The 24,921-nt window shown below is 46.6% G+C and overlaps 3 protein-coding genes and 1 non-coding gene across 12 annotated transcripts in view; 2 read left to right on the forward strand and 2 right to left on the reverse strand.

The window, feature by feature from the left end:
* The window catches only part of Araf (Araf proto-oncogene, serine/threonine kinase), a 62,815-nt gene extending 57,437 nt beyond the window's left edge, over positions 1 to 5,378 (forward strand). For 4 of the 6 annotated variants that reach the window (XM_011247429.3, XM_006527557.4, XM_006527556.4 and 1 more), the window contains exons 11-16: positions 2,469 to 2,645; positions 2,735 to 2,781; positions 3,251 to 3,369; positions 3,599 to 3,730; positions 4,542 to 4,676; positions 4,836 to 5,377. In XM_011247429.3, coding sequence (XP_011245731.2) covers positions 2,469 to 2,645; positions 2,735 to 2,781; positions 3,251 to 3,369; positions 3,599 to 3,730; positions 4,542 to 4,676; positions 4,836 to 4,970 — 745 coding nt within the window. In that variant the 3' untranslated portion in view covers positions 4,971 to 5,377. Of the gene's footprint in view, positions 1 to 2,468; positions 2,646 to 2,734; positions 2,782 to 3,250; positions 3,370 to 3,569; positions 3,731 to 4,541; positions 4,677 to 4,835 lie in introns of all 6 variants that reach the window. The other 2 variants (XR_003952995.1, NM_009703.2) reach the window with 2 other exon arrangements.
* The window catches only part of Syn1 (synapsin I), a 60,408-nt gene continuing 40,854 nt past the window's right edge, over positions 5,368 to 24,921 (reverse strand). Inside the window, exons 6-13 of one of the 2 annotated variants that reach the window (NM_001110780.1) lie at positions 10,703 to 10,765; positions 9,976 to 10,118; positions 9,812 to 9,886; positions 9,618 to 9,720; positions 8,441 to 8,587; positions 8,040 to 8,127; positions 7,356 to 7,947; positions 5,368 to 6,428 (exon numbers count right to left, since the gene is read on the reverse strand). In NM_001110780.1, the coding sequence (NP_001104250.1) occupies positions 6,401 to 6,428; positions 7,356 to 7,947; positions 8,040 to 8,127; positions 8,441 to 8,587; positions 9,618 to 9,720; positions 9,812 to 9,886; positions 9,976 to 10,118; positions 10,703 to 10,765 (1,239 nt within the window). In that variant the 3' untranslated portion in view covers positions 5,368 to 6,400. Of the gene's footprint in view, positions 6,467 to 7,355; positions 7,948 to 8,039; positions 8,128 to 8,440; positions 8,588 to 9,617; positions 9,721 to 9,811; positions 9,887 to 9,975; positions 10,119 to 10,702; positions 10,766 to 24,921 lie in introns of both variants that reach the window. The other variant, NM_013680.4, reaches the window with a different exon arrangement.
* Positions 7,983 to 8,039, reverse strand: Mir5617 (microRNA 5617). Its single transcript, NR_049190.1, has one exon. It is a non-coding gene; the product is annotated as a microRNA 5617 (primary transcript).
* Timp1 (tissue inhibitor of metalloproteinase 1) lies at positions 15,023 to 19,594 on the forward strand. Of its 3 annotated transcripts, none has more exons than NM_001044384.1 (6): positions 15,023 to 15,181; positions 15,888 to 16,019; positions 17,634 to 17,713; positions 17,907 to 18,033; positions 18,225 to 18,349; positions 19,328 to 19,594. In NM_001044384.1, exons 2-6 carry the CDS (start codon positions 15,896 to 15,898, stop codon positions 19,487 to 19,489), a joined length of 618 nt encoding a protein of 205 aa, NP_001037849.1. In that variant the 5' UTR covers positions 15,023 to 15,181; positions 15,888 to 15,895; the 3' UTR covers positions 19,490 to 19,594. The 3 variants fall into 3 exon arrangements, with proteins under 3 accessions (NP_001037849.1, NP_035723.2, NP_001281209.1); NM_011593.2 differs by having other exon boundaries at positions 15,891 to 16,019; NM_001294280.2 differs by lacking the exon at positions 17,634 to 17,713.

The raw sequence follows: 24,921 nt of genomic DNA on the forward strand, positions 1-24,921 counted from the left end.
TTTGCTGGGAAGATAGCTCCATCAGTAAAGTGCTTAATATGTTTGTGATTGAGTTTAGATTCCCATCACCCACATAAAAAGTAAAAAGCTGGGTGCAGTGGTGCACACCTGTAATCCTAGCACTGGGAAAGCAGAGACAAGAGTGGATTACTGGTGCTTAGCCAGTCTAGGCAGTTGGTGAGGTCTAGGTTTAGTTAGAGATTCGGTCTCCAAAAATGAGGTGGAGCCGGGCGTGGTGGTGCACACCTTTAATCCCAGCACTTGGGAGGCAGAGACAGGCGGATTTCTGAGTTCGAGGCCAGCCTGGTCTACAAAGTGAGTTCCAGGATAGCCAGGGCTACACAGAGAAACCCTGTCTCGAAAAACCAAAAAAAAAAAAAAAAAAAAAAAAAAAAAAAAAAAAACCCAAAGAGGTGGAACACAATCAAGGGAGATAGATAATCCAACATCAACCTCTGGCTTCTCCACCCATGCACATGCACAGTCATGTATGTGTGCCACATACAAAACAATGTGGAGAGTGATTGAAGAATACACCTGACATTGACCTCTGGTCTCCGTTTGTGTGCACAGATGTACATGTACACGCATACCTGTATATTGCCTCTGTCTTTGTCTGTCTCTGTTTCTCTCTTATACACACGCACACGCACACACACACACAAATCCCTGTGTTGAGAATGTTGGTGCATGCCTGTAATCTTAGTACTTGGGAGAAATCCCTGTGTTGAGAATGATGGTGCATGCCTGTAATCTTAGTACTTGGGAGGCTGAGGCAGAAGGAACAACAGTTTGAGACCAGAACTGGTGTGATAATGTAGTAAAGTGCTTATCATGTAAGCAAGAAGACCTATGTTTGATCTCTAGCACCCATGTAAAAGGCTGGGTGTGGCAGCACAGGCTTACAAGCTCAGCACTGGAGAAACACAGATAGGAAGATTCCAGAGGTTCATCAGTCTAGACTAATTGGCATGTCCCAGGTCCCAGTGAAAAATCTCCTGCCTCAAAACCAGTTTATAAAATAATGCATGAACAACTCGAGTAGGTCCTGAAAACAACATCCTAGGTTGACCTCTGGCCTCCACTTAAGTCTTCATACACACGTACTAACACATACATGTATACTTTCACACACAGAAATACATAGATTGTTCAAAAAATCTGGAGTATGTGATGAAACCTAGTCTCAAAAAAAAATTTTTTTTGTGGTAGTACACATGTCTATACTCTTAGCACTTGGTAGGCTGAGGATCAGGAATTTGAAGCCAGCCTGCGATACATTAAACCCTGTTTCAAAAACCAAAACTAGAGCTGGGCGTTGGTGGTGCACACCTTTAATCCCAGTACTCGGGAGGCAGAGGCAGGCGGATTTCTGAGTTTGAGGCCAGCCTGGTCTACAGAGTGAGTTCCAGGACAGCCAGGACTACACAGAGAAACCCTGTCTCGAAACAACAACAACAAAAACCAAACCCCAAAAAACCCCCTAGTCCTTGTGTGTAAGTATGTATCCTCAGTGGTAGAGCATGTGCTTAGCATATGAAAGGTTATGTTCCAGCTCAAGTATCAAAACAAGAAGGGAATGTCCTGGTGCTCTGTTGTCTTCTGTGATCTAAATATTATCCCTGTTGTTTGCATTTGCGTACTCAAACAGTGGTTAATACTTAAGAATGTGGTTTTCTCATAAACTATATTAAAGAGGTTTGCATGTGACAGTTTCCATGAAGTAGACTCAGGTACCCAGAAACAAACTGGAAGTTTCAGAATGTTTACTGTTTGTCCAGCTGTTTTAAGGACCGCTCAGACCATTTGTTCACCCTTTGTGACATCCTCAGAAAGCCGCTGCTGTAATGATAGCAGTTGTATGGTTTGGGAACAAGAGGACCAAAGTGGTTAGAAGTCCTCTTCAAGGTTGTACAATGAGTGACTGGTAAAGGTTTGGGTTGTAACATGGTTTCGGACTCTAGATTCTTTGCCTCTAAGCCTCTCAGTGATTAGTAAACTGTCATCCTCCCATGTCACACATGTCTCTATGTCTTGAGCCTCTCTCTCTCAGTATTGATAAAGAAGGTTGGCTTCCTACTTTGTCATCTGTAACATAGCCACTGCTAGGTATGGTGGCTAATGCCCATGATCCCAGAGCTTGCGAGGTTGGGTCAGAAGGATCACTGAGAGCTTGCGGCCTGCCCAGGCTACTTAGCTCCAGGCCAGCTTGGTATACAACATAAGACCCTGTTCCAAAGCCATAAAAAAATAATAAAATAAAATAGAATTTTGTTGAGGACGGTCAGAACATCAACCTCTACTCAGCTCCCAGAAGCCCATCAAGTCTCACAGATTGCGATCTGACAACATTTGGCCCTGAGCACCCTTGAAGACAAGGTAAGATCGCTTTTCCTATTGCTGAGTAAACACATGACACTTGTTCTATTTCTTGACCCCTTCCCCCAACCTACCCTCCCTGCCTACAGGAAGACACGGCATGTCAACATTTTGCTGTTCATGGGTTTCATGACTCGGCCGGGGTTTGCCATCATCACACAGTGGTGTGAGGGTTCCAGCCTCTACCACCACCTACATGTGGCTGACACGCGCTTTGACATGGTCCAGCTCATTGATGTGGCCCGGCAGACTGCCCAGGGCATGGAGTGAGCCTCACATCTTAGAGACTTGGGGAGGTGGGAGGGATAGCTGAAATAGTCTCCAGACAATTCACTACCCACTTCCATCTCCACAGCTACCTCCACGCCAAGAACATCATTCATCGAGACCTAAAGTCCAACAGTATCTACCTGTCCCTGGCTGGGACTGGGGGTGGGTAGTAATCAGAGTGGTAGTTTAAAGGGATGATTTGGGGGGTAAGATTCTGGAGGTGAAGAGGGAAGGGCCTATATCCTGTGGTTTCTTGCCAGGTAACAGAGCTATACCTGGTAAAGGGCCTTTTAAATGAAGGACCTTTGTTTAGGAGTCAGATGGTTCACGTACTGTTGGGTACTCTGCTCAGGTGAGATGTAGTAGTTGTAGATGACATTACAGTGTCCCAGGCATGATAGCTTTAGGTGTCATCCAGGAGACTTGTTGGTTTTGGGTCACAATGGAACCAAGTGGGGTCCTATCAGTCGTAGATAGTATGAAATGGGGGTGGCTTCTGGCAAGAGACATAACTCACTAGAACAGGGGTTCTGAGAACCATCCAGTAAGGGTATGAGGCATAGCTATTGGGATTCCTTGTAATGGCCCTTGACCCTGCTGGATATCTTCTTACATGAGGGGCTCACAGTCAAGATTGGTGACTTCGGCCTGGCCACAGTGAAGACACGGTGGAGTGGGGCACAGCCCTTAGAGCAGCCCTCAGGGTCTGTGCTATGGATGGTAAGTTGGGCCAGGCTAGATGGGGAGCAATGGGAGATGTGGACTTTTGGATTGGGACATGCCAGGCAAAGTGGGGATGTCTTTGCCAGGTGGGAATATCTAGACTGCCCATGTTTTACCTCACATGGGTGGCACTGAGTCATTCTCAGTGTAACTATCAGGATCTGATACTGTGGACTAGTCATTTTTTGTCCCTCATGGTCCCCCTGCCCTGTCTGGCCTACCTAAGGCAGCTGAGGTGATCCGTATGCAGGACCCGAACCCCTACAGCTTCCAGTCGGATGTCTATGCCTATGGTGTTGTGCTCTATGAGCTCATGACCGGCTCACTGCCCTACAGCCACATTGGCAGCCGTGACCAGGTGAGCCTCATAACTTACCCGCAGTTCTCAGGGCTTCACACTCTAGGTCCCCTCACTTGTACAGACAGTAGTCTCCCCGCCCTAAGCCTAGGATTTTTCTGAATGAAGAGTCCTGGAATCTGTCTTTTAGATATCTTATATCCCATCCTCCTCACACATCCACAAACCCCTGAGCCAGAACCCTTAAAATCCAGATTTCTTTGACTCCCTATATTCAGAATGTTCCTAGACCCCAAACCCTTCAGAAGCCCCCTGAACATTCTGAGTGTCCAACACTCAGGCCCTTTGTGCTTCTCAAATACCCATAGTCACCCTGAATTTGGGGTCTTGGAATTCATAACACTCTAGGTCTTAAATTCTCACACAATTCTCCGAATTTAAGATCTAGAACCTTCCCTGTTCTTAGATACCAGGTCCAGATATCAAGTATTTGAGCTTTGAGTACTACATAAGTAAGTCTACATAGACTTATTTATGCCCCAGACTCCTACAGAAATGGAAGTTTCCCCCAAGAAGTAGTGCTCTGCATTTTCCCGAATCTTAGTATTTTCTGAGCTTATGCCCCTTAATAACTCCAGACTCCTATTGTTCTGGGCCATACACACCTACAGTCTTTGACAGCCTTAATATAAATCCCTCTCTTTTATCAGCAGAAAATCCTCCCTAGTCCTCAGGGACACAGACTCCTCTGGGCCTTAGTACTAGACACCTCTAGTCCTCAAAAATTAACCTAACATATATTTTAAGATTCATAGATCCCTGGGCCTCCCAGCTCAAACCCCAAATCAACCCATTCCTCCCCACACACCAGATCATCTTTATGGTGGGCCGTGGCTATCTGTCTCCGGACCTCAGCAAAATCTTCAGTAATTGCCCCAAAGCCATGAGGCGCCTGCTGACTGACTGCCTCAAGTTCCAGCGGGAGGAGCGGCCCCTATTTCCCCAGGTGGGCTGGGTAGGAGGGCTGGATACCTTGGGGAGATGCACTGTGAGTAAAGAGATAGAGGCAGATATTGAATGTGAACCATGTTGAAAGCTGGGGATTGGGGATATTGGAGTATCTCTGGGACTCTGGACACCCCTCTTCATCTCCACCCGCTCCCAGATTCTGGCCACGATCGAGCTACTGCAGCGGTCACTCCCCAAGATTGAGCGGAGTGCCTCCGAACCCTCCTTGCACCGCACCCAGGCTGATGAGTTGCCTGCTTGCCTTCTCAGCGCAGCCCGTCTTGTGCCTTAGACCTCACTCCCAGCCCACCAGGGAGCCAATTTCAGCATACCATGCCAAGGCACACCGACCTACCAGCCAATAACTGTTCTGCCTCTGCCTTGATACTGCCTCAGGATTCCCTATCCCATACCCTGGGAAATTTGAGGGACCCCAAAAACTGAGGTCTCCTGCTTTCTCCATAATTTGGTCTCCTCTTGGGTTTGGGGATAGTTCTAATTTGGAGAGCTGTTTTATCTCCAATGGCTGTGACTCAGTGCAAGGATTCCACTCAGAACCTCTTTCTAAAGTTTTTGCCTGATGTGTCTTCACTGGATTTTGGGGTTCCCAGCACCCCATGTAGATTTGGGGGTTTCTTTTTGTCTCCCCCACTATTCAAGGACTCTCCTCTTTACCAAGAAGCACAGAATTCTGCTGGGCCTTTGCTTGTTTATTTTGCTTCCCGACTCTTCTCTTGGGGGTTCAGAGCCGCTGAGGGGTGGGGCAAGTCCAGGCAAGGAGTGGAGGTTGGAGGAAGATGCAGACCACAAAAACAGTGCCACTGTACGCATTACCACAGGCGGCATGAATGAGGACCACATATGCCAAGCATGGCACAAAAGGAGGCCAAGTCAGTCACAGATAAACACATTGGCAAAGGTAGGGGAGTGGGAGACCACAGGCCTTCCTTGTGCAAAGGATTCTGAGGATGGGTGGAGTTTGCATATTTAAAGACAGCTGTCAGAGGCAGGAAATTGGGGAGGGGTTTCTGGAGGAGGGAACTTAGGGGTCCTAGAAGTGGAAGGAACTTCCAGTATATTGAATGGGATGGAGAGGAAGAGGTGAAGGGAAGTCCTTGAGGGACTGCTTGGTGGATGGTAGGTGGCATTTGAAGATGTGGATCTCCAGAGAGATGACCTATGGAAGAGGTTTAAGGATAGGGGCTTCTTATGGAATTGGAAATTTCTGATTAGGAGCAAGGTGTGTTGGAGAGATTCAGGACCAAGAGTAGAATAGGGTTTTTCAGGAATTTCAGAGCTCCAGGAGAGGATTCGATGTATTAGGTCAGAAACAGGTTTTCTGCCATTCAGGAACTTTCAGGGAAGAAATCACCCTTTAGATGTACCAGAAGTAGAGGTCTTCAGGAGTTTGGAGGTTCTCAAACAGATCTGGAGGTGACCAGGAACAGGATTCTAAATGGACTTGGGGATTCCCAAATGTGAGAACTGGATTTAGGACCAGGTTTCTCAAGGGACATACTGAGGAATGAGAAGTGGGCTCTAGGAGAACCAGGAGAGGGGTTCTCAAGGGATTTGGAGGTTCCAAAAGTGAGAAATGGACTCAGGACCCAGAGAGGGCTGTCTAGGGGTTTAGGGGTTCTCAGAGTGGGATGTCAGTCGGAGAAGAGGCTGGCGAAAGACTTCCTCAGGCTGCGGATGGTCTCAGCTTTCACCTCGTCCTGGCTAAGGCTGGGCCTGGGAGGGGCTGGCTCTGGAAGGTTGAAGGCATTGGTCAGAGACTGGGATTTGCTAGAGAGAGACAAGGTGGAGGCATGGGAGGAAGGGGGAAGAGGAAGGGGAGGAAGGGAGAGAAACACAATGTTACCCTAGGCCCAGCCCCAGCCCTGCCCCTCTGATCCTGAGGCTGTGCCTGTGACCTTCCCACCCCCAAGCATGCCCCTGAACCCTGATGGATTCTCAAGGGTGATGAAGCTGAGACTGAGGCGAATGTGGGGTCAGCTGAGAGGACTTAGATATAAGATAAAGTGGTGTGGTTTAATGGGAAGATTCCTTGGTCAGTTTGATATGGAGGATGAAAGGAGGGGTTCCAGCAAGGAGCCTAGGAGGAGCCTGGGCTAGGGACAGTCTAGTATGAGGTAAGCCAGTCTGAGGGGGAACAGATGGGGTGGGGGTGGGGGCCAGGGAAAACTTTGGAGCTAAGGGCTAGGGGAATAGAATGGACAAGGAGAAGCAGAAAGGATGGTATGATCTGGGAGAGTTTGAAGTGGCAGGAGTATCTGGCAATGGACCAGAAAGGAGTCTTAGGGAAGGTTTGAGGAAAGGCTGAAAAGGGAAATGATGGAAGGCTTGCTGCAAATTGGCCTGAGGGAGTTCAGGGCTGTCTGGGAGGAGGGTGATAATAAGAGATCAGATGGACAGGGAAGTACTGGAAGTAGGTCAGCCAGGCTACTGGGATGGGCCAAAGGTCTGGAAGGGGGACTTTCCCAGGGCTTGTAGGGGAGGAATCTGAACTGGAAGTGGAGATGCTGGGATTCTCCCTCAACTGCTGGGATTGAGACAAAAGGGGTTTGGCCCAGGCAAAGGAGATCTGGTTTTCCTTGGGATCTGGGGATGCCCTACTGGGGACAGTGCACTCTGTGAGCAGCAAAGGCCAAGGCTGCTATAAAGGTCCCCTTACTTGAGCTGGGGGTGCGGGGGTCCCCCGGCAGCGGCGGTGATGGGTGGTGGCACATCCTGGCTGGGTTTCTGGGCCAGCTGTGGTTTGGCGGGACGTCCAGCAGGACCTGGGCCGCTGGGCCGGGGCTGCTGTGTGGTGGGAGGCCCAGTGCGAGGTCCGGGACCTGCCTGACTGGCCTGACGAGTGGGACCAGCAGGGCCTGGGGGTTTTTGGGGAGGGCCCTGGCGCTGCTGCCCTCCGGGTGGGGCTCCTGAGGCCTTCGTTGGAGCTGGACCAGAGATAGATGCCTGACGGGTAGCCTGCGGGGCCCCCGCCTGACGCTGTGGAGATGGGGAGGCTGGTGGGCGCGCTGCTGGAGGTGCTCCAGGGCCTCCTGCCACTGGCCGCGACTGGCGGCCTTGACCCTGGGTCACTGGTGTGGCCTGAGAGGCAGACTGCTGAGGTGCTGCGGTGGGACTTGGTAGGCGCTGAGGCAGAGGGCTGCCAGCTGGCGGTCCAAGGCCAGAAAGATGTTGCTGGCCTTGTGGGGGTGGGCGCTGCTGCAGCGGGGGTCCCTGGCGCTGAGGTCCTGGGCCTGGCTGTGGAGGGCCTCCTAGGAACAGAAAAAAAGAACAGCAAGTGAGAGTGAGTGAGAGCTGAGGCCGCCTGGGATGGTAGGAACCCAGAAGGCTTGCCCTCACTTACCCTGGGGTGGGGGTCGTTGTTGAGCAGGAGGACCTGCAGGCTGCTGGGAGGTCTGGCGGCCCAAGGTCAGGGCTCCTGGGGATGAAGACTGTGGCAGAAGAGTGGAATACAAGAGATTAAAAATAGTTACCGGAGAGTGGGAGCAACAGCCAATCAAAACGACATGGGTTCCCTGTGTGCTGGGTGTTGCCCCATTTGTGGCCAGTTGAGGGGATATGGAGCTATGAGGCCTCTCACCCCATATTTGGTCAGGAGACTCTTAAAGATGGCAAGGTAGCAGCAATTTAGTGAGGCCACAAGTGCATAAAGGTGACATTAATAGTCCATTGATACCACCTCTATGGCATCAGGTTGATGAAGGGCTGGCCTCCTTCCCACTAGCTCAAGACCAAGGGCCTGACCTGGCTGTGGGAGCCCCTGCCAGGGGAAGCATCCCGCTGCGGCTGCCGAGGCAGAGCCTGAGTCATCTTGTTGACCACAAGTTCCACGATGAGCTGCTTGTCTTCATCCTGGTGATCACCAATGAGTGGCATGGAGGAGCCCACCACCTATGGGAGGGAAAAGGATCCAGTATTAGGGGAGGCAGGAAGTGCATGTGAGGCCACAGTGTCAACAACATACTTTCACTTGGCAAAAAAACATGGTGACTGCAAAGAGAGCTCTGTCTGGCTTCTAAGTGGCGCTGATTGTGCACTGTAAGGAAAGCCTGCCAGTTCCAAGGCTCTGGACAGCTTTGTGGGTGGAGTGTTAGAGCTGGCTCTGCAATCAGTGTCTATGGGGGCAAATCTAGCTTGCTACATGTTTTTCTATGGCTCATGAGCTAAGATATGTTCTATATCTTTTTCTTCTTATTTTAAAGGAAGTAGAACCACAACCACCCAGCAAGCCTAAAAACCACCAGTCTAACCCTAAAATCATAGGCAGGATCCTGCCTCACCCTCCCAAGTTGCTAGGATTACAGGCATGTACCATAGTTTAGGCTACCCTCAAACTCTTCATTAGTGCTGGGATTACCGTTTCCCGCTGCACCCAGCCTCCGATGGCTTTCAGTGGTTGGGGAAAAAGGTTTCATGTGTGCAAAAGATATGAAATTTAAACTCAGTGTACTTAAAAGTTATAGACATAAACACATGAGTTGTATCCATATGCACAGCTGCACAAATCTTCCATCTTGTTTGTGGCTGCTTTTATGGGACTGAATCAGAGTGCCAAACTGCATGGCCCACAAAGCATAAAATATGTACTGTTGGTCCCAGCTTTCACTGGGTACTTTGTCTTTTACCGAGTGCTTTGTTGTGGTTTCTAGGACATTTTCAAGGTTAACTAAGTGCTTTGCCATTTACCAAGATATCTCTATTCACAGAGCACTTTATATCTTAGCAAGTGTTGCCCATTCACCAAAGATGCCCAAGTTTTTACCATTGTCATTTGCTAGGGATGTCCCAGCTCACACAATACTTTACAGTTCCACCACCCTTCCTGGAGGACTTTTGAGTCACAAAATGCTTTCCAGTTTAGCCCATCGTTTCTGTGCAGCCACTCTTCCCTCTGTGCCCACCAATCCCTGGGTGTTCCCACCTCAATAATGTGATCCCTTCCGTCCTTGCCATGCAGCGCTTCCACTGCGCAGATGTCAAGTCCCCCAAAAATCTCTGAGCACGTGTCTACCCACAACTTGTACCTGCCAAGACAAGGAGCAGGATAGCTTGTCATTGCTCTGCTCAGATGATTCTGTTCCATCCTTACTCCCACTCCTCAATTATGTGTCTCACCTGTCAGACATGGCAATCTGCTCAAGCATAGCAGAACCTGTATTGGTCTTCCAGTTACCCGACACTGATGTCCTCCTAGTGGGGGGGGGGGGAGAGGCTTAGTGGGACATGAGATGCACGAGGTAGCCCCTCCACACACACACAAGGCCCGCCTCTCTACTCACATGTAGGCCTTGTAGTTCTGCCCAATCTTCTGGACACGCACATCATATTTAGCATCAATGAAGGGCTCAGCAGTGGCATATGTCTTAGTCAGTGCCACAACACTTGCAATATCCTGGAAGTCATGTTGGTTGTCTACCTTGACCTGTGGGTGTAGGCATGGATGAAGGCAGGAGTGAGGGCTGAATGTATCTGGAGGAATGTGTAGACAAATACGAAGTAGATATGCCAAGGCACCCAAGCACACATAATTATGGGTAACCTATTTCATACATGTGCACACAAACATACAATTGCTTGTATACAACTCTGAATATGTTAAAGACCACTTTTTTGCAGTGCTGGGGACCAAACAGGGATGTTCACATGTTACACAAGCACTCTACCACTGTACTACATCCTCATCTCAAATTATCCATTTTAAACAGGGGAGTAGAATAAAATGTGGAATTACATTTCAATAGAGCTATTATATATATAATATATAAAATGCTTGGTACACTAGCATGGTAGCAGGACATATAAAATTGGCTGGTTGCATGAGAAATATATGGGCTGAAAAATCAGCGAAATATGAAAATACAAAAGCCAATTAGATGAAGACATCCCAGAATGCATCATCAAACAGAATTATTGTTATGTGTTGAGTACACAGATGCACATCTAACTACTTACAGTGCCAAGAACATGTACTATACAAACATGTACATATGACCTACTAGAACTTACCTTGCCCATCCCAGAATGTGCGTGGCCCATCTTCACAACCACAGGGTATGTTGTGCTGCTGAGCTGGTGAAAATGAAGGCAAAAGAGGCATGGTCAGAGCTGTTCTGCTGGTCTCCAAGAGCTGGTGACCCATAGAGTGTGAGCCACACCGGTTGACATTTTTTTCCCCAGAAAAAGGTTAGTCAAAGACAGGCAGAACAGCAGTCAATTGTTTCACAGCAGCTTTGAGTTCAGAACTGAATGCACCTCCTTGCCTGCTGGTCCACTCTCTAAACCTTAGGCTTTCCATATCTGATTTCCCATGCAGAGTCCTTAGATGAGGATGAGGGAACTTTCCAGAATAGAGAAAGTTTGTTTATTTATTTCATATATTCAGACACACCAGAAGAGGGCATCAGATCCCATTACAGATGGCTGTGAGCCACAATGTGGGAATTGAACTCAGGATCTCTGAAAGAGCAGTTATTGTTCTTAACCACTGAGCCATCTCTCCAGCCTGAGAAAGTTTGTTTTTGTATGAGTTAGTGTGTGTAAGACGGTGTGGTAGTTAGCATGCAGCAATGAGGCCTTCAGCCACACCTTACATATAAGCTTCATCTTTATGTACACACACACCTTTAGAATTCTATTCAAAGCCAGAGGTGTCCACATCTATTAAGAACTCCACATCCACTGAGAAAGACAACCAGAAACTTAAATCACATTTAGTTCTAGGGCTTCACAGAGATCCAGTGAGTCAGGTCATGTGGTCATAGCATGGGACAGCAGCCAATACTCCTAAGCAACGTGTATTCCACACTTTTTTTTAATTAAAGATTTATTTATTTATTATATGTAAGTACACTGTAGCTGTCCTCAGATACTCCAGAAGAGGGCATCAGATTTCGTTATGGATGGTTGTGAGCCACCATGTGGTTGCTGGGATTTGAACTCGGGACCTTCGGAAGAGCAGTCGGCGCTCTTAACCACTGAGCCATCTCGCCAGCCCCCCCCCCCATATTCCACACTCTTAAGACTCTTAGAGTTAACACATGAGCTACCTTGCCTTGCTCTCACCTACATAAAAGAAGGACATATAACAGAACTACTTATGCACTATAGAAGCACACACTACTCTCGAGGCAAACAATAAATGGACATATGCAGCAATCACTGGCATGCCCACAGCAAACAGAAGGATTAATACAACATACAGAAGGAGAATGCATTTCTAGGCATTCATATAACCAAATCGCTGTAACTCCGACCTCATCACATTTCTGGGTCCATGAAAAGTATATCTAGACATTCAACATGTTTTTTTTCCATATCTGTAATACAAGCATACAGAAAATCAGACACACAGATAATACATATTCAGGACACATATTCAGGCAAATATGTGTTAGGCAAAGATGTGTTAAGTCTCCCTGTGTCCCAGGCTAGGCAAAGAGTATGAGGACTCTAGCCCCACCATACCCCATGTGCAAATGTAGGGCCCCTGCCTCCTACTGACAGGGTAGAGATAGCATTCTTAGGCTCTGGGTCAGTGGCAGTTCCCAACAGGCACAGGAAGCCCCATAGTCTAAGGGTGACTGATTGACCTTCAGGTCTCTCCCTCCCTCTACAATCTCCTTCCTCATTTCCCAAATGAGTGACATCATAGGAAGGCAGAGAACTGAGTGGTATGATGTTGGTAAGGGTGTCATCCAGGGAGCAGGCCAAGGAAACAATGCCAAGATGTGTGTGTATAGGGAGAAACTTTCTACTTGGGCATCTACTCATCACACAGAGAAGCTTGAGACAGGCATAGTTACATTGGCAACCTTCCACTCTCAGAAGCAACACACTCAGGCACACACCTGGCTCTCAGGAAGGGACATGGAGCATGCCTTGCAAGGGACATAAGCCACCCCTTGCGGCACAGATACATGACAGAGCTGTTCATATACAAGAATATCTATTCCCATCTGCTGAGCATTGTGGATCATTTTCCCAAACTTACTTTGCTTCCTCTGTTCATGAGCTTGAACACTGTGGGTGCATCTAAGTGTGTGCCTGCCATATGTGCATACAGGGGCCTTGGGACTTCCTGGGGAGCTTTAGCCTGCTATCTTGGCCTTTATTCTTCCCAAGGCCATTAAAAAATCCCAGGTAGGTACTGTCTTACTGGGCCTCAGTTTCCAGAGGGAAATAATCAAGCTCTCGCACTTAATACTCTGGGTATCATCAGGTATTTACACATGACAGCAGATCACTATGGGAACCTCACACCTATCCAGTTTAGCAGATAGTCACAGGCTAAACATCCCTCTGTAATGTCCACCCCACTCCATTTCAAACCTGTACAATAATCTGAATCCTTAATGTAAACAGCTGGCAAAACTGTGCTGACTCAGGTTTCATAGTTAAAGAGCTGTCGTCAGAAGCTGGCTCATAGAAGAGGCGAGACAGGACTTTCCCTGTCTTTACGTCTCCTCAGTCCTGCCGCCTAGTTACTCAGCCCCCTGTCTCACTTTCTCCTCACTTTCACAATCAGATGGTTGAAAATTTTGGTCTCCTTCCCTTTCTCCTTTTCTCTGTACCTCCTCCCACCACCACAGTAATTTCTTCACCATCTTTCCTGGACAGGCCATTTGATTCCTTTCTGTCTCTGTTTTCTTACTAAATAGTAAAAATATGAATCATACCTCACAGATATGTTGGGAAGAATAAGTCAATTATTTCAGAGAAAAGAAAATCTTAGTATACACATATAGTAAACCTGAATCTTCAAAGAGTTGGTTACTATTATTGTTGTTATTGATTTAATACCTCTTCATTAAATAACATTAAGGAACAAGGAGGACAATGGCAAACAAACAAACAAAATTTCTGAGCTGGCAATATGGCCCATCAGATAAAGGTGCTTGCTGCCTCCATGCCTGATAACCTGAGTTTGAGCCCTAGAACCCACAGGGAAGGAGAGGATTGGCCCCTGCAAGTTGTCCTTTAAGCAATGCAAGCATGTCATGGCACAAACACACACACACACACACACACACACACACACACACACACACACACACACACACACACACACAGTGTAAAAAAAAACCTTTTAAAACAGTGTATTGTACATAGTACCCTGTTGAGTGCTGGCAGGAGGTTTTTGTGTCCTGTGGTTTCTGAACCAATTTACCTAAGTTAATAAAATTGAATTAGCTAAAGTAAATTTACATAATAACCTTAGTAATGATGTACAGTAAGCATTCAGTAAGTAGCTGTGATCACCACTACCATATTCTCTCTGTCTCTCTCTCTATCTCTGTCACAGGTTCTCACTATGTATCGCTGGCTGTCCTGGAACTCACTGTATAGACTATGTACCCTCTAATTCTCTGGATCAGCTTGCCTGCTGCGATTACAACCATTGTCATTATTATTGGTCTTTCCTCCCTATATTAATTGAAGATGCTAATCAGTCCATAGAACCCTTCCACAGGACCCCAGGGAATACTCCTGCATCATCAGGAAGCTGGTGGGCAGCAGTTGCCTCATCCCATCCCCACAAGGGGTGTGGGCTGGTTGGTGGGGGAAGGGGCAGGGCAGGATGGAGTAGGGATGGTTTTTCTACTGACTCACTAACTTCTTTTACCATCAGTCACCACCACCACCACCACCCATGCTCACCACACCATTCCCTGCTTGTCAAGATTGTGTCCTGCCTGAGTTAGGACTCCAGGGTCAGGAAGCCTAGGTTTAAATCCCTGTTTTGTCCTGTGACACTAACAAAGATCTTTACTTCAGTTATTTGCCTGTTTGGTCTTGTTTCTGTTTAAGACAGGGTCTCTTGTAGCTGATGATATCTTCAAATAGCCTCACCGGTGTGTGCAGCCACAGCAAGGTTTGGGGTACCTAGGCTCTGTCTGCAAGCAGCCTCGGTTCCCTCCCAGTTCTGCCAGACTCAACTGCTATCTTGGATAAGTCATAGACTTATCCAGTGTATCAATTTCCCCACTATGTATTTGTGCCTCTTCTCCCATGTCATGTCCCTCAACTGCTTTTCTAGTTTGTCACCCTCTGACACCCCTCACCAGAATTTCAGATCCACAGGAATGCCTTTCTTGTGAGATTGTTACATAGTAGATGAAAGGCGTGAGAAAGAAGTTATTGGCTTCAGCCACAGGAAGTTTGGGGAATATGGGAAACCTGAGAGGCACAAAGCTTTAGGCGCTCTCTCTTCTGCCCTTCAAGGCCGCCAGGAAGGACTGTGCATGACGTGGAGCTGGGGGAAGGGGGCGCAGTGGGCTGGCTGGCAGAGGAGGGAGTATCTTTGGGTTTATCCTGGGGCCCGCCCCTAGGCTTTGACTCCAGCGGTGGGTGGATGAGTAATGCGTCCAGGAAGCCTGGAGGCAGTGATTTCCCCGCCAACTCCGCCCTTCGCATGGACATTTATTCTCCACTGTGCAGCCCCTGCCGCCATCATCGCAGATCGGGGCTCCTAGAGACACACCAGAGGTAAGTGGGAGCCGGGTGTCCTGGCAGAACTGGGGCTTGCCTGGAGCCTGTGTTGGTGCGGCTCATGCAGCCCTTGCCAGACTAACTGCTCACGTGGCTTGCAGGTATCAGGATCCCTAGTTAGCTAAAGAGGAATATAACGGGAGAGGGCCTGGAATGATCGTCCCAAGCTGGACTCTCCAGACTCCTTCATGCCTTTGCTAAGTGCTCCAAACCCACAAGCCTTTAATACCTTGAAGACTTCCCAACTTGCCTGTCCCTCAATCCTTATGGTTCCTGGTAACTCCCCTGTTCTCTTTGCCATGTCTGGTTCATGGAACTTCAACAGTTCTTCTGCCTACAAATTCCTCAAGCATTACCATTGTCGTAAACCTCCAAATTCCCCAAGACCCTTAACCCCCATTTTCTCCAGCTCCCTAAAACCCCAAACCTGTTCTAACCCCCCAATATCTCTGAAATCCTCAGCCCATTATATTTTAATAGCCCTAATTCCTCATTATATTTCTCCAGTTTCCCAAACTCCAAATTCATCACTACACAAATGTCAGATTTTCCCAATTCTGTTAAATTCTCAACGTTCTCCGCTCCCTTATTCACCAACTGCCACAACTCCATTCTCTAACCTAAAGAGGTCCCAAATCTCCCTAGGACCAATGGCCATGTAAGCCGTTGGTCTGGGAACCTATTAACACCTACTCTTTACCAGCAGATACCATGATGGCCCCCTTTGCATCTCTGGCATCTGGCATCCTCTTGTTGCTATCACTGATAGCTTCCAGTAAGGCCTGTAGCTGTGCCCCACCCCACCCACAGACAGCCTTCTGCAACTCGGACCTGGGTGAGTCTGGCCCCCTTTCTGTCCCTCTTAATCCAATAGGGTTCATTATGGCAGTTGTCTCTAGGACAGTTCTACTTACCCTTCCATACATCTGCTTTTGCCACACTGACATCCTTGGGCCTAAGCCTACCTTTGTGCTGGCTGCTCCCAGTACTATGTACATGCTTTTCTGTAGTTATCTACATGGGTGGCTGCCTTAAAAGTCATCTTACTGAGGTGCTTGCCTACTTTTATTTAATTTTAAATTTAATGCCAGCCACATAGTACTCCTGAACCTTTGTTACATATGCTGTTAATGGCACTTCTTAGGACACAGGCAGGCAGACTTCATTCAGGACCATGACAATTAGAATTTGCCAAGAGATGGGGGTGGTGGGGGGAGATAGATTAACTCTCAACATTACATGGGCAAATGGAACTCAATGGCCAAGGAACAGTTTGGGAGTTGGTGAATGGGAAACCATTGAGAAGAAATATCAAAGGCAAGAGGATTCAGGCTAAATCCATTAAAAAGATTATTTTTATTTATGTGTATGTTTGTGTGTATTCCATGTGTGGTGTGTAGGTGCCTGTGGGTCCTCAAGGCATCAAATCCCCTGGAGCTGGAGTTATGAATGGTTGTGAGCTACCCTATGTGGATTCTGGGAACTAAACTTGGGACCTCAAAGAGCAGCAAGTGCTCTTAACCATTAAGTCATCTCTCTAGCCTATCAGCTTACTTTTTGTTTTTGAGACTAGGTCTCACTATATAACCCAGGCTGGCCTTGAACCCCTGATCCTTCCCACTCAGCCATCCAAGTGCTGAGATTGCAGGTCTGTGCCATCACACCCAGTTTAGGTCTCTTGAAAACTGGCTAGTATAATCATCTGGTGGCCCCATCACATACTGAGGAGAATCAGATAAGGGTGGGTGTTTTCACTAACCTAATTTAGGATACTTCGCTACAAGTGGATTTTAAAGAGAAACTGTACTAATGAGCTTGGAAGAAGGTTAATGAGCCTGAGTAAATTGTGGTCAAGCAAAGCATCTGTCAACCCCTTCCCTATTCTAATTTTCTAACCCACTTAATAGCCTGTAACAATCCACATACCTTTTTTTCTTTTTCCCCTTGGTACCGGGGATTGAACCTAGGATCCAGGCAAATACTGCACAATTGAGCTACAAACCCAACCCTTTTTTTGGTGAATTTTTTATTTTAAACAGGTTCTCACTAAATTGTCTAGACTAGTCTTGAACTCAGAGTAAAGTGATCCTCCATCAGGCTCTGACAGAGCTAGGGTTACAGGCCTGTGCCACCATGCCTGGCTACTTAATGTTAGTCTGTCTCCTCCTGGCTTGAATGTGAGCTCCATAAGGAAATGGATTCCTGTATTTGGGTCACTGTCCCTAACACCCTGAACAGTGGCTGGCACCAGGCACTCCAAAATATTTGTTGAGTAAGCCAATAAATGGATATATGAAAAGGGCTTAAAACAGTGCCTAAAAGAATAGACAATATGTAGATGAATCAACTGATGTGGAAGCCATTTGAATTATGCTGTATATATGCTTTGCTGCTATGGGTTCATGCTGCTTGCCCATTTGATTCCCCATTTCCCCTTCCTTTCCTCTAGTCATAAGGGCTAAATTCATGGGTTCCCCAGAAATCAACGAGACCACCTTATACCAGCGTTATAAGATCAAGATGACTAAGGTATTTTCCCTTCCCTCCCTCCCTCCATGGCTGTACCTAACCTATTCCTTCTCCTCAAAATAGAAGCATCTAACCTTTCGTTGGTGTGGATGTTTTCTGTAAACTTGTGATTTAGATATATTGCCATCAGGAAAGAGAGTGGAGTGGGAGGATTATGTCAGTAAAAGATGTACTTTTTGTCACTCATGGGCAGATGCTAAAAGGATTCAAGGCTGTGGGAAATGCCGCAGATATCCGGTACGCCTACACCCCAGTCATGGAAAGCCTCTGTGGATATGCCCACAAGTCCCAGAACCGCAGTGAAGAGTTTCTCATCACGGGTGAGGCCCCGCCCCTTCACCTTGGGCCACATCCCTAATGCTTTCAGGCAACTGGGAGGAGTTAGGCTCTAAAGGAAAAGGGCCTGGTTGAAATGGGAGTGGGAGGGTCTGTAACCTAATGCTAATTAGGTGACCACTCCGACCCCACCCAGCCAATCCAAAAGCCTATTGGTTTCTTGCTTCTCTTACAGGCCGCCTAAGGAACGGAAATTTGCACATCAGTGCCTGCAGCTTCTTGGTTCCCTGGCGTACTCTGAGCCCTGCTCAGCAAAGAGCTTTCTCAAAGACCTATAGTGCTGGCTGTGGGGTGTGCACAGTAAGTGCCTGGACCCAGTTTTCCTCCAGGAGATAAGTCTTGGAATGGTTTCTTTTTCCCTCTGGCTATTGTATGCAGTTGTAGTTGCTGCCCAAACCCAATCACTATCTTTGATTTCTCTTGCCATTGCTCCACCCCTGGGCCTGTTCTTTTGGAAATTTTGGTTGTTTTGTTATCTCTGGACTGCCTGTTCCCTGAACCTTCGCTGTCTGTCTAACTTTCCTTTGTGACTATTCTGAGACACCACTCTCTGTTTCTGACCTCCCCGATTGGATTTTGCTTCCCCAGGCATAAGCTGCAAGAATTCAAAGGACTATTCTCCAAATCCACAGGGACACACGCCAGCCATCTGACTATTTCAAAACTTTTTCCTGGTGGCACCAAACATCCTCTGACCAGCCCCCTCCCCAGTCATTGTCCAAGAGCCTTGCTGCCTTTCCTTTTAAAAAAAGATTTATTTATTTTATGTATATGAGTACACTGTAGCTGTCTTCAGACACATCAGAAGAGGGCATTGGATCCCATTACAAATGGTTGTGAGCCACCATGTCATTGCTGGGGAACTGAATTCAGGACCTCTGGAAGAGCAGTCAGTGCTCTTAACCACTGAGCCATCTCTCCAGCCCTCCCTGCTGCCTTTTCTTATGCTTGCTCTTCCTGCATGCCAACTGTTCCCCATACTATCACTTCTCTGCCCTGTGGGACGGTTCTTCAGGAGGCCTGTCTGAGTGACTTCAAGTGACAGTTCTCTAACAGCAATTCCAGAACACTGGCTTTCTGTTCCTCAAATGGGAGAAGCTGTTCTTGGGTTTAAGCACAAGTAGGGCAACACAAACCCTTCCTAGCAGCTCCCTGGTGTGTGTGTGTGGGGGGGGGGAGGGCGGGAGAGAGAGAGAGAGACTGAGACTCTATACAAGGGAGAGAACAAACAGAGGGAAAGAGAAATCCTCAGAGATGGGCCTTTTTCCCCTCTTCTAGGTGTTTCCCTGTTTATCTATCCCTTGCAAACTGGAGAGTGACACTCACTGTTTGTGGACGGATCAGGTCCTCGTGGGCTCTGAGGACTACCAGAGCCGTCACTTTGCTTGCCTGCCACGGAATCCAGGCTTGTGCACCTGGAGATCCCTTGGGGCCCGATGACCTGAAGCCTTCCCCCAGGAAAAACTGAAGCCTGAACACTGTCTACTTTTCCTCCATCTTTCTTTCTCTTAGATGGTGAAATAAAGAACTATCAGACAGCAGCAATATTTCTGTATAGTGTTTGGGAACAAGCTTAAGATACTGATAACCTGCTGGGAGCTTCCAGAAACCAATGAACAAGGAAAAGATGCAAAATGTTGAGTTTGGAGGCTAGAAATGAAGCTTAGTGGTAGAGCACATGCCTGGTATGTAGAAAACCCTAGGTTCAATCTCTAGCGGAAAAATAAAGCGGGGGTGGGGTGGGGTGGGAGTGGGGAATAAAGGCCAGCCTAGTCTACAGAGCAAGTTTGTGAAGTTCAGGACAGCCAGGACTACACAGAGAACCCCTGTATTGGAAAACAAAACAAAACAAAACAAAACAAAACAAAACAAAACAAAAAAGGTGTTGAGTTTTTATACTTTACAGAAATTTTGATATATTGGTAATAATCTCAACATTGGGATTAGCACTGAGAACCTGCAAAACAGAAATGATCATTACTTTGCATTATCAACTAAAATTCATTTAATATTCCCTCTACTCAAAACTTAGACATCTTAGTACAGTAATTTTTTTGTTTCCTTTTATTTCTCTGTATATGCTGGTGTGTATTAGAAAAGGTTTATACATGCCATGGCAGGCAAATTATAGCCTTGGGTGTCTGACCTCCGCTTTACTTTGACACGGGTCTCATTGTTCACCCCATACACTGGGCTAGCTTTCCTGGTATTCTTTTTTCTCCTCCCCCCAGTTTACATATGAATGCAAGTCAGCTACCGCTGCTCAGCTTGATGTAGATTCAGTGCCAGGTTGTCATACTTGCATGACAAGTGCTTTGTCCATTAAGACATTTCCCCAGCTCTATTTTGCCACCCACCCCCATTTTAAGACAGGCTGACCTCAAATTTACTGCAATCCTCCTGCCTCTGTTTTTTCATTCCTGGGATTATAATAGACATGTTCCACCAGATCATGCCTACTATAGAAAGTTCTAATTCCCACTCGCCCAAGCTTCTCTAGTTAATGAATTACCCCACAGATGAAAATTCCTCTATTCACAGATATTACCCATTGACAAATTTGTTGAGAAATACCCTCATATTAACTGGTAAACATCTTTCCTTGCCTCAAGGGTTGTCCTGGTAGTCTAATGAAGATGTTTCATCCAAGCCTTTGTTCTTCCTAAATCTGACTTAAGCGAGAGGAAGGGGACCTAGAAATGTCACCTAGCCAGGAGCTCTGGAAAATGGGATACAGCTGACCTTATATCCAGAAGTATGCTGGAGCAAATGAGTGATGCTGAAAACCCTCTGGTTTTGATCCTCTTGTTCCTGTCATTCTGACCGACTGTGCAGGGAACACTCACTGTGCACAGACATGGGGTTACGACTTAATATGTTTGCTTTCTTCTTTTCCTTTGTGGTACTAGGGATTGAACCTAGGCTTTATATGTGCTAGGCAAGCAGCACGCCCTATTATATATAGTAGGCCATATCCTCTAGGCCCACGTACGGTTGAAAATTAGGACCATGCAGGTCTCAAAATGAGACCCTCAAATTTCTTGATCATTTTTCTCTGTAAAATTTGAATGGGAAATCTGACAAGCATCGCTCCAGAACTCTAGGATTTCCAGCTCCTACAGATGGATCCAGGTCTGTCCAACCTCTTCCAGCCCTGGGGTCCTAACCCATACTATAAAGATTCTGACCTGGGAACCAGAAATTCATATTGAGGCACTCAAGAGAGCACCGAAGTATTGTGTTGACGTGAATTTGCTTGATTAAAAAAAAAATAACTCCAATGTGTCTCCTTTAGTAAACAAAAGGATCCTCAATTCCCTCCCATCAGACTACCCAGTGCTAGAACAGGTATGCATGGTATCTTTGCCTGTAATCCTAGCACTTGGAAGGCTTAGGCAGAGAGATCACAAGTTTAAAGCTAGCTTGACTTACATGCAGTGATCCTTTCTCAAACACACACACACACACACACACAGAGAGAGAGACACAGCCGGGGTGAGGGAGAGAGAGAGAGAGAGAGAAAACAAAGAAAAAGAATTAACACGTCTTGGGTTGGGGGGGGTGTGGTTCATTGATCTAACTTATAAAACAAACAAAAAAAAACCCATGGAAGTACAGACTTCTGTAGGATATTCTAGGTCAGCACATTGTGGTCCCCAGGGTCTCTGTAGTTTTGCCTTATAGTTTTTTACATTGCTAGGAGGCTTATGCAGGCCCAAGTTATACTCTATATATCAGGATGAGCAGAATTATTAAAGACAGTATCTCCTATATTGCTCAGACTAGCCTGAAACTTGTTATGTAGCCGAAGCTGGCTTTGAATTCATGATCCTCCTGCCTCAGCCTCCTTAACCTTAGGGATACAGGCAGGTATCACTATGACAGACAGATTTTTTTTTTTTAATTAGATACTTTTTCTTTCTTTCTTTCTTTCTTTCTTTTTTTTTTTTTTTTGGTTTTTCGAGACAGGGTTTCTCTGTATAGCCCTGGCTGTCCTGGAGCTCACTTTGTAGACCAGGCTAGCCTCGAACTCAGAAATCTGCCTGCCTGGTGCTGGGATTAAAGGCATGCACCACCACACCTGGCTAGATACTTTCTTTATTTACATTTCAAATGTTATCCCCTTTCCTAGTTTCCCCTCTGAAAATCCCCTACCACCTCCCCACTCCCCCTGCTCCCCAACCCACCCACTCCCATTCCCCTATACTGGGGCATAGAGCCTTCACAGGACCAAGGGCCTCTCCTCTTATTGATCGAGTAGGCCATCCTCTCCTACATATATAGCTAAAACCACAAGTTCCACCATGTGTTTTCTTTGATTGGTGGTTTAGTTCCAAGGAGCTCTGGGGGTACTGGTTAGTTCATATTGATGTTCCTCCTATGGGGCTTCAGACCCCTGGGTACTTACTTTGGCTCCTTCATTGGGGACCCTGTGCTCCATCCAATGGATGACTGTGAGCATCCACTTCTGTATTTGCCAGGCACTGGTAGAGCCTCACAGGAGACAGCTATACCAGGCTCTGACAGGCAGATTTTGAGTACATGGTACATATTCACTTGAGAAGGGAATGCTTGCTGCAGCAACAATGTCTGCATAAACACTGTGCTGATGGGTAGGACTGCCAGACAGAGGTCTAGGTCCTGTTTTGGCCTTGGGAACTTTGTTGACATTGCTTCAGGTGCTTAAAAGATTTTGGCAGCTTCTGACCAGTCACCAAACTCTAGTACTAGCTCCCTGAACACCAATGAGATTCCTGACTTCAGTCGTGTTCCTTAGAACCCTCAACTATTTTAGCTCTTGGACGGAAGCAGAAGGTAGTAGGGGGAGGATAAAGATACTGAGAGCCATTCTTCTACCAACCTGTCAAGCACCTGTATCCAGACCTACTATGTAGGAGAAAATGCAAGAATGACCTGATGGTCAGCCACCTGGCATACCACGCTGTTTCTAAGTAAGAAGCATGGTGGTACATTACATTCCTGAATTTTCTCAGAAGTCCGATCATTGAATTCTGAACTACTGTTAGTAGCCAGTAGCTGGCCTGTTGATATGTCTGTACTCTCCACATCTCCTTTAATATGCTTCTTTGGTATAGAGATCCTGGTGGTATGAGTGCTCATTGTCCAATCTGAGGCAATGTTCTAACTAATCATAGTCTATAGGCTTCTACTATATAAGCAGTTTCTCAATGCAATAAAGCAGAAGTTGTTCCCTGAAACCATCTCCAGAATGGTTCATCTCCATGACCAGCACACAGGCATTGCAGATTTGTTGGGGGACACCCTGGTAATGATTGCAATGGCACCAGTGCAGCATGGACAGGGCTGACAAGCACTCCAGGGAACACAGAGTTCAGAAGAGTATATAAGGTCATTTCCCCCAGAGACCTGGCACAAGCTCTTGGCAGTATTTATAGTTCTGGGAGTCTCTATCTCCTATCACTTTCCTAGAAAAACCATTTAAAAGCCAGTGTATTCATTTGTGACCTTCTTTGAGAAATTTGTATCACAGCTGAGATTAAGCGCATGTGTAGGGTCACAGCTCTGCTAATCCAGTCCAGTTGATGACCTGGGGAATTTGTCCCTTTCCTGAGCCTCAGTCCTTCTCTTTCAAAACTGGGAATTATAGTCCTTACCCAGACCCTTTAGATTAGTAAGGGTTGACAGGTAAAGTGTCATTGCCCTGTGCTGAGTGAGTGAATGAGGTTCTGAGTAAAATGTATGCTGCTGACATAGGTATGAATTGTCGGGGACTCCAGTGTCTCAGCCCTATGGGAGTAGCAAAACCTTCCCGGAGTGATGCTCAGAGGGATGGCAAAGCCTTCCTCAGGAGTCTGAGTGCAAATGCTGACAGTGTGTGCAGAAAATGTTCACTGTAGCTCTCTCTCCCCATGTTTATGGCCTGAAGACTATCCCTGTAAAGACGAATCCTATCAAGATTAGCTAAACTTGCCTTCTTGATTTAACTGTATACCATAAACACTATCTCCTTGTTCAGCTGTCTGCAATAAGCCCATCTTTCTGTCCGACGACATCTAATGAACATGCTGAGATGGGGGTAGAGGGAAGAGGGCTGTGCTTTTGCCATCAGAGAGCCTGAACCATCCAATCAGTTTTTCTGTGTATGTGTGTCTGTGTTTCTGTATGTTTTCCTTTTTTCTTTTCCTCAAGCCCCATTTACACCATGTCCCTGAGGCCTGCAAGAGTAATTTTCTCCCTTTTTTTCCAGTTTATAATTTTGCGTGCATGTGTAGTTTTGCTTGCATGTGTGTCTGTGCCCAAGGAATCAGCATTAGATCACCTGGGACTGGACTTCTGGCTAGTTGTGAATTGCTACGTGGATGCTGGGAATTGAACTTAGGTCCTCTGGCAGAACCTCTCAGGAAGGAGATGTGTCACTGCACTTGCCTAACAGGTACCAGGCCTGAGTTAGGCCCCCAGCCTGAGCCCTGTAGAAAAAGATATCATAAAAATTTTATATCAATAACTAAATATATAATATTAATAACTGTGACCTAATTTCTACACAGGCATAAACCCTGAAGTTGGATCATCTACATTCTAATCTTGCTCCTTGCATGTATTCTTGGGGAAATCAGATTGCTAGTTTGTGCTTCATTTTCTGCATCTACAAAATGGGCATAAAAACATGCCTAATTCATTAGAACAATGGCTGTATGAATGAAATAACATGCATAGTGCATAAAGTAGTGCTAGGAATGTAGTGCTTAAAGTAGTCACAGTAAATAGAATTGGATGTACAACTTCAGTAGTGATAATTATCAATAATGATTATTATAATACTATACATTGTGTTTGATATTAGAAATAACAAACTATTGAAAACGATGTATATATAGTATTAGTAACAA

Source organism: Mus musculus, chromosome X, assembly GCF_000001635.26.
Source record: "Mus musculus strain C57BL/6J chromosome X, GRCm38.p6 C57BL/6J".
Taxonomy (NCBI): domain Eukaryota; kingdom Metazoa; phylum Chordata; class Mammalia; order Rodentia; family Muridae; genus Mus; species Mus musculus.

Bases quoted from the DNA above. Each gene is read 5' to 3' on its own strand.
- Timp1 (NM_001044384.1), top strand. From the start codon at position 15,896: ATGATGGCCCCCTTTGCATCTCTGGCATCTGGCATCCTCTTGTTGCTA. The intron at 17,714-17,906 runs GTATTTTCCCTT...ACTCATGGGCAG, and splicing joins ATAAGATCAAGATGACTAAG to ATGCTAAAAGGATTCAAGGC. The intron at 18,350-19,327 runs GTAAGTGCCTGG...CCCCTCTTCTAG, and splicing joins CTGGCTGTGGGGTGTGCACA to GTGTTTCCCTGTTTATCTAT.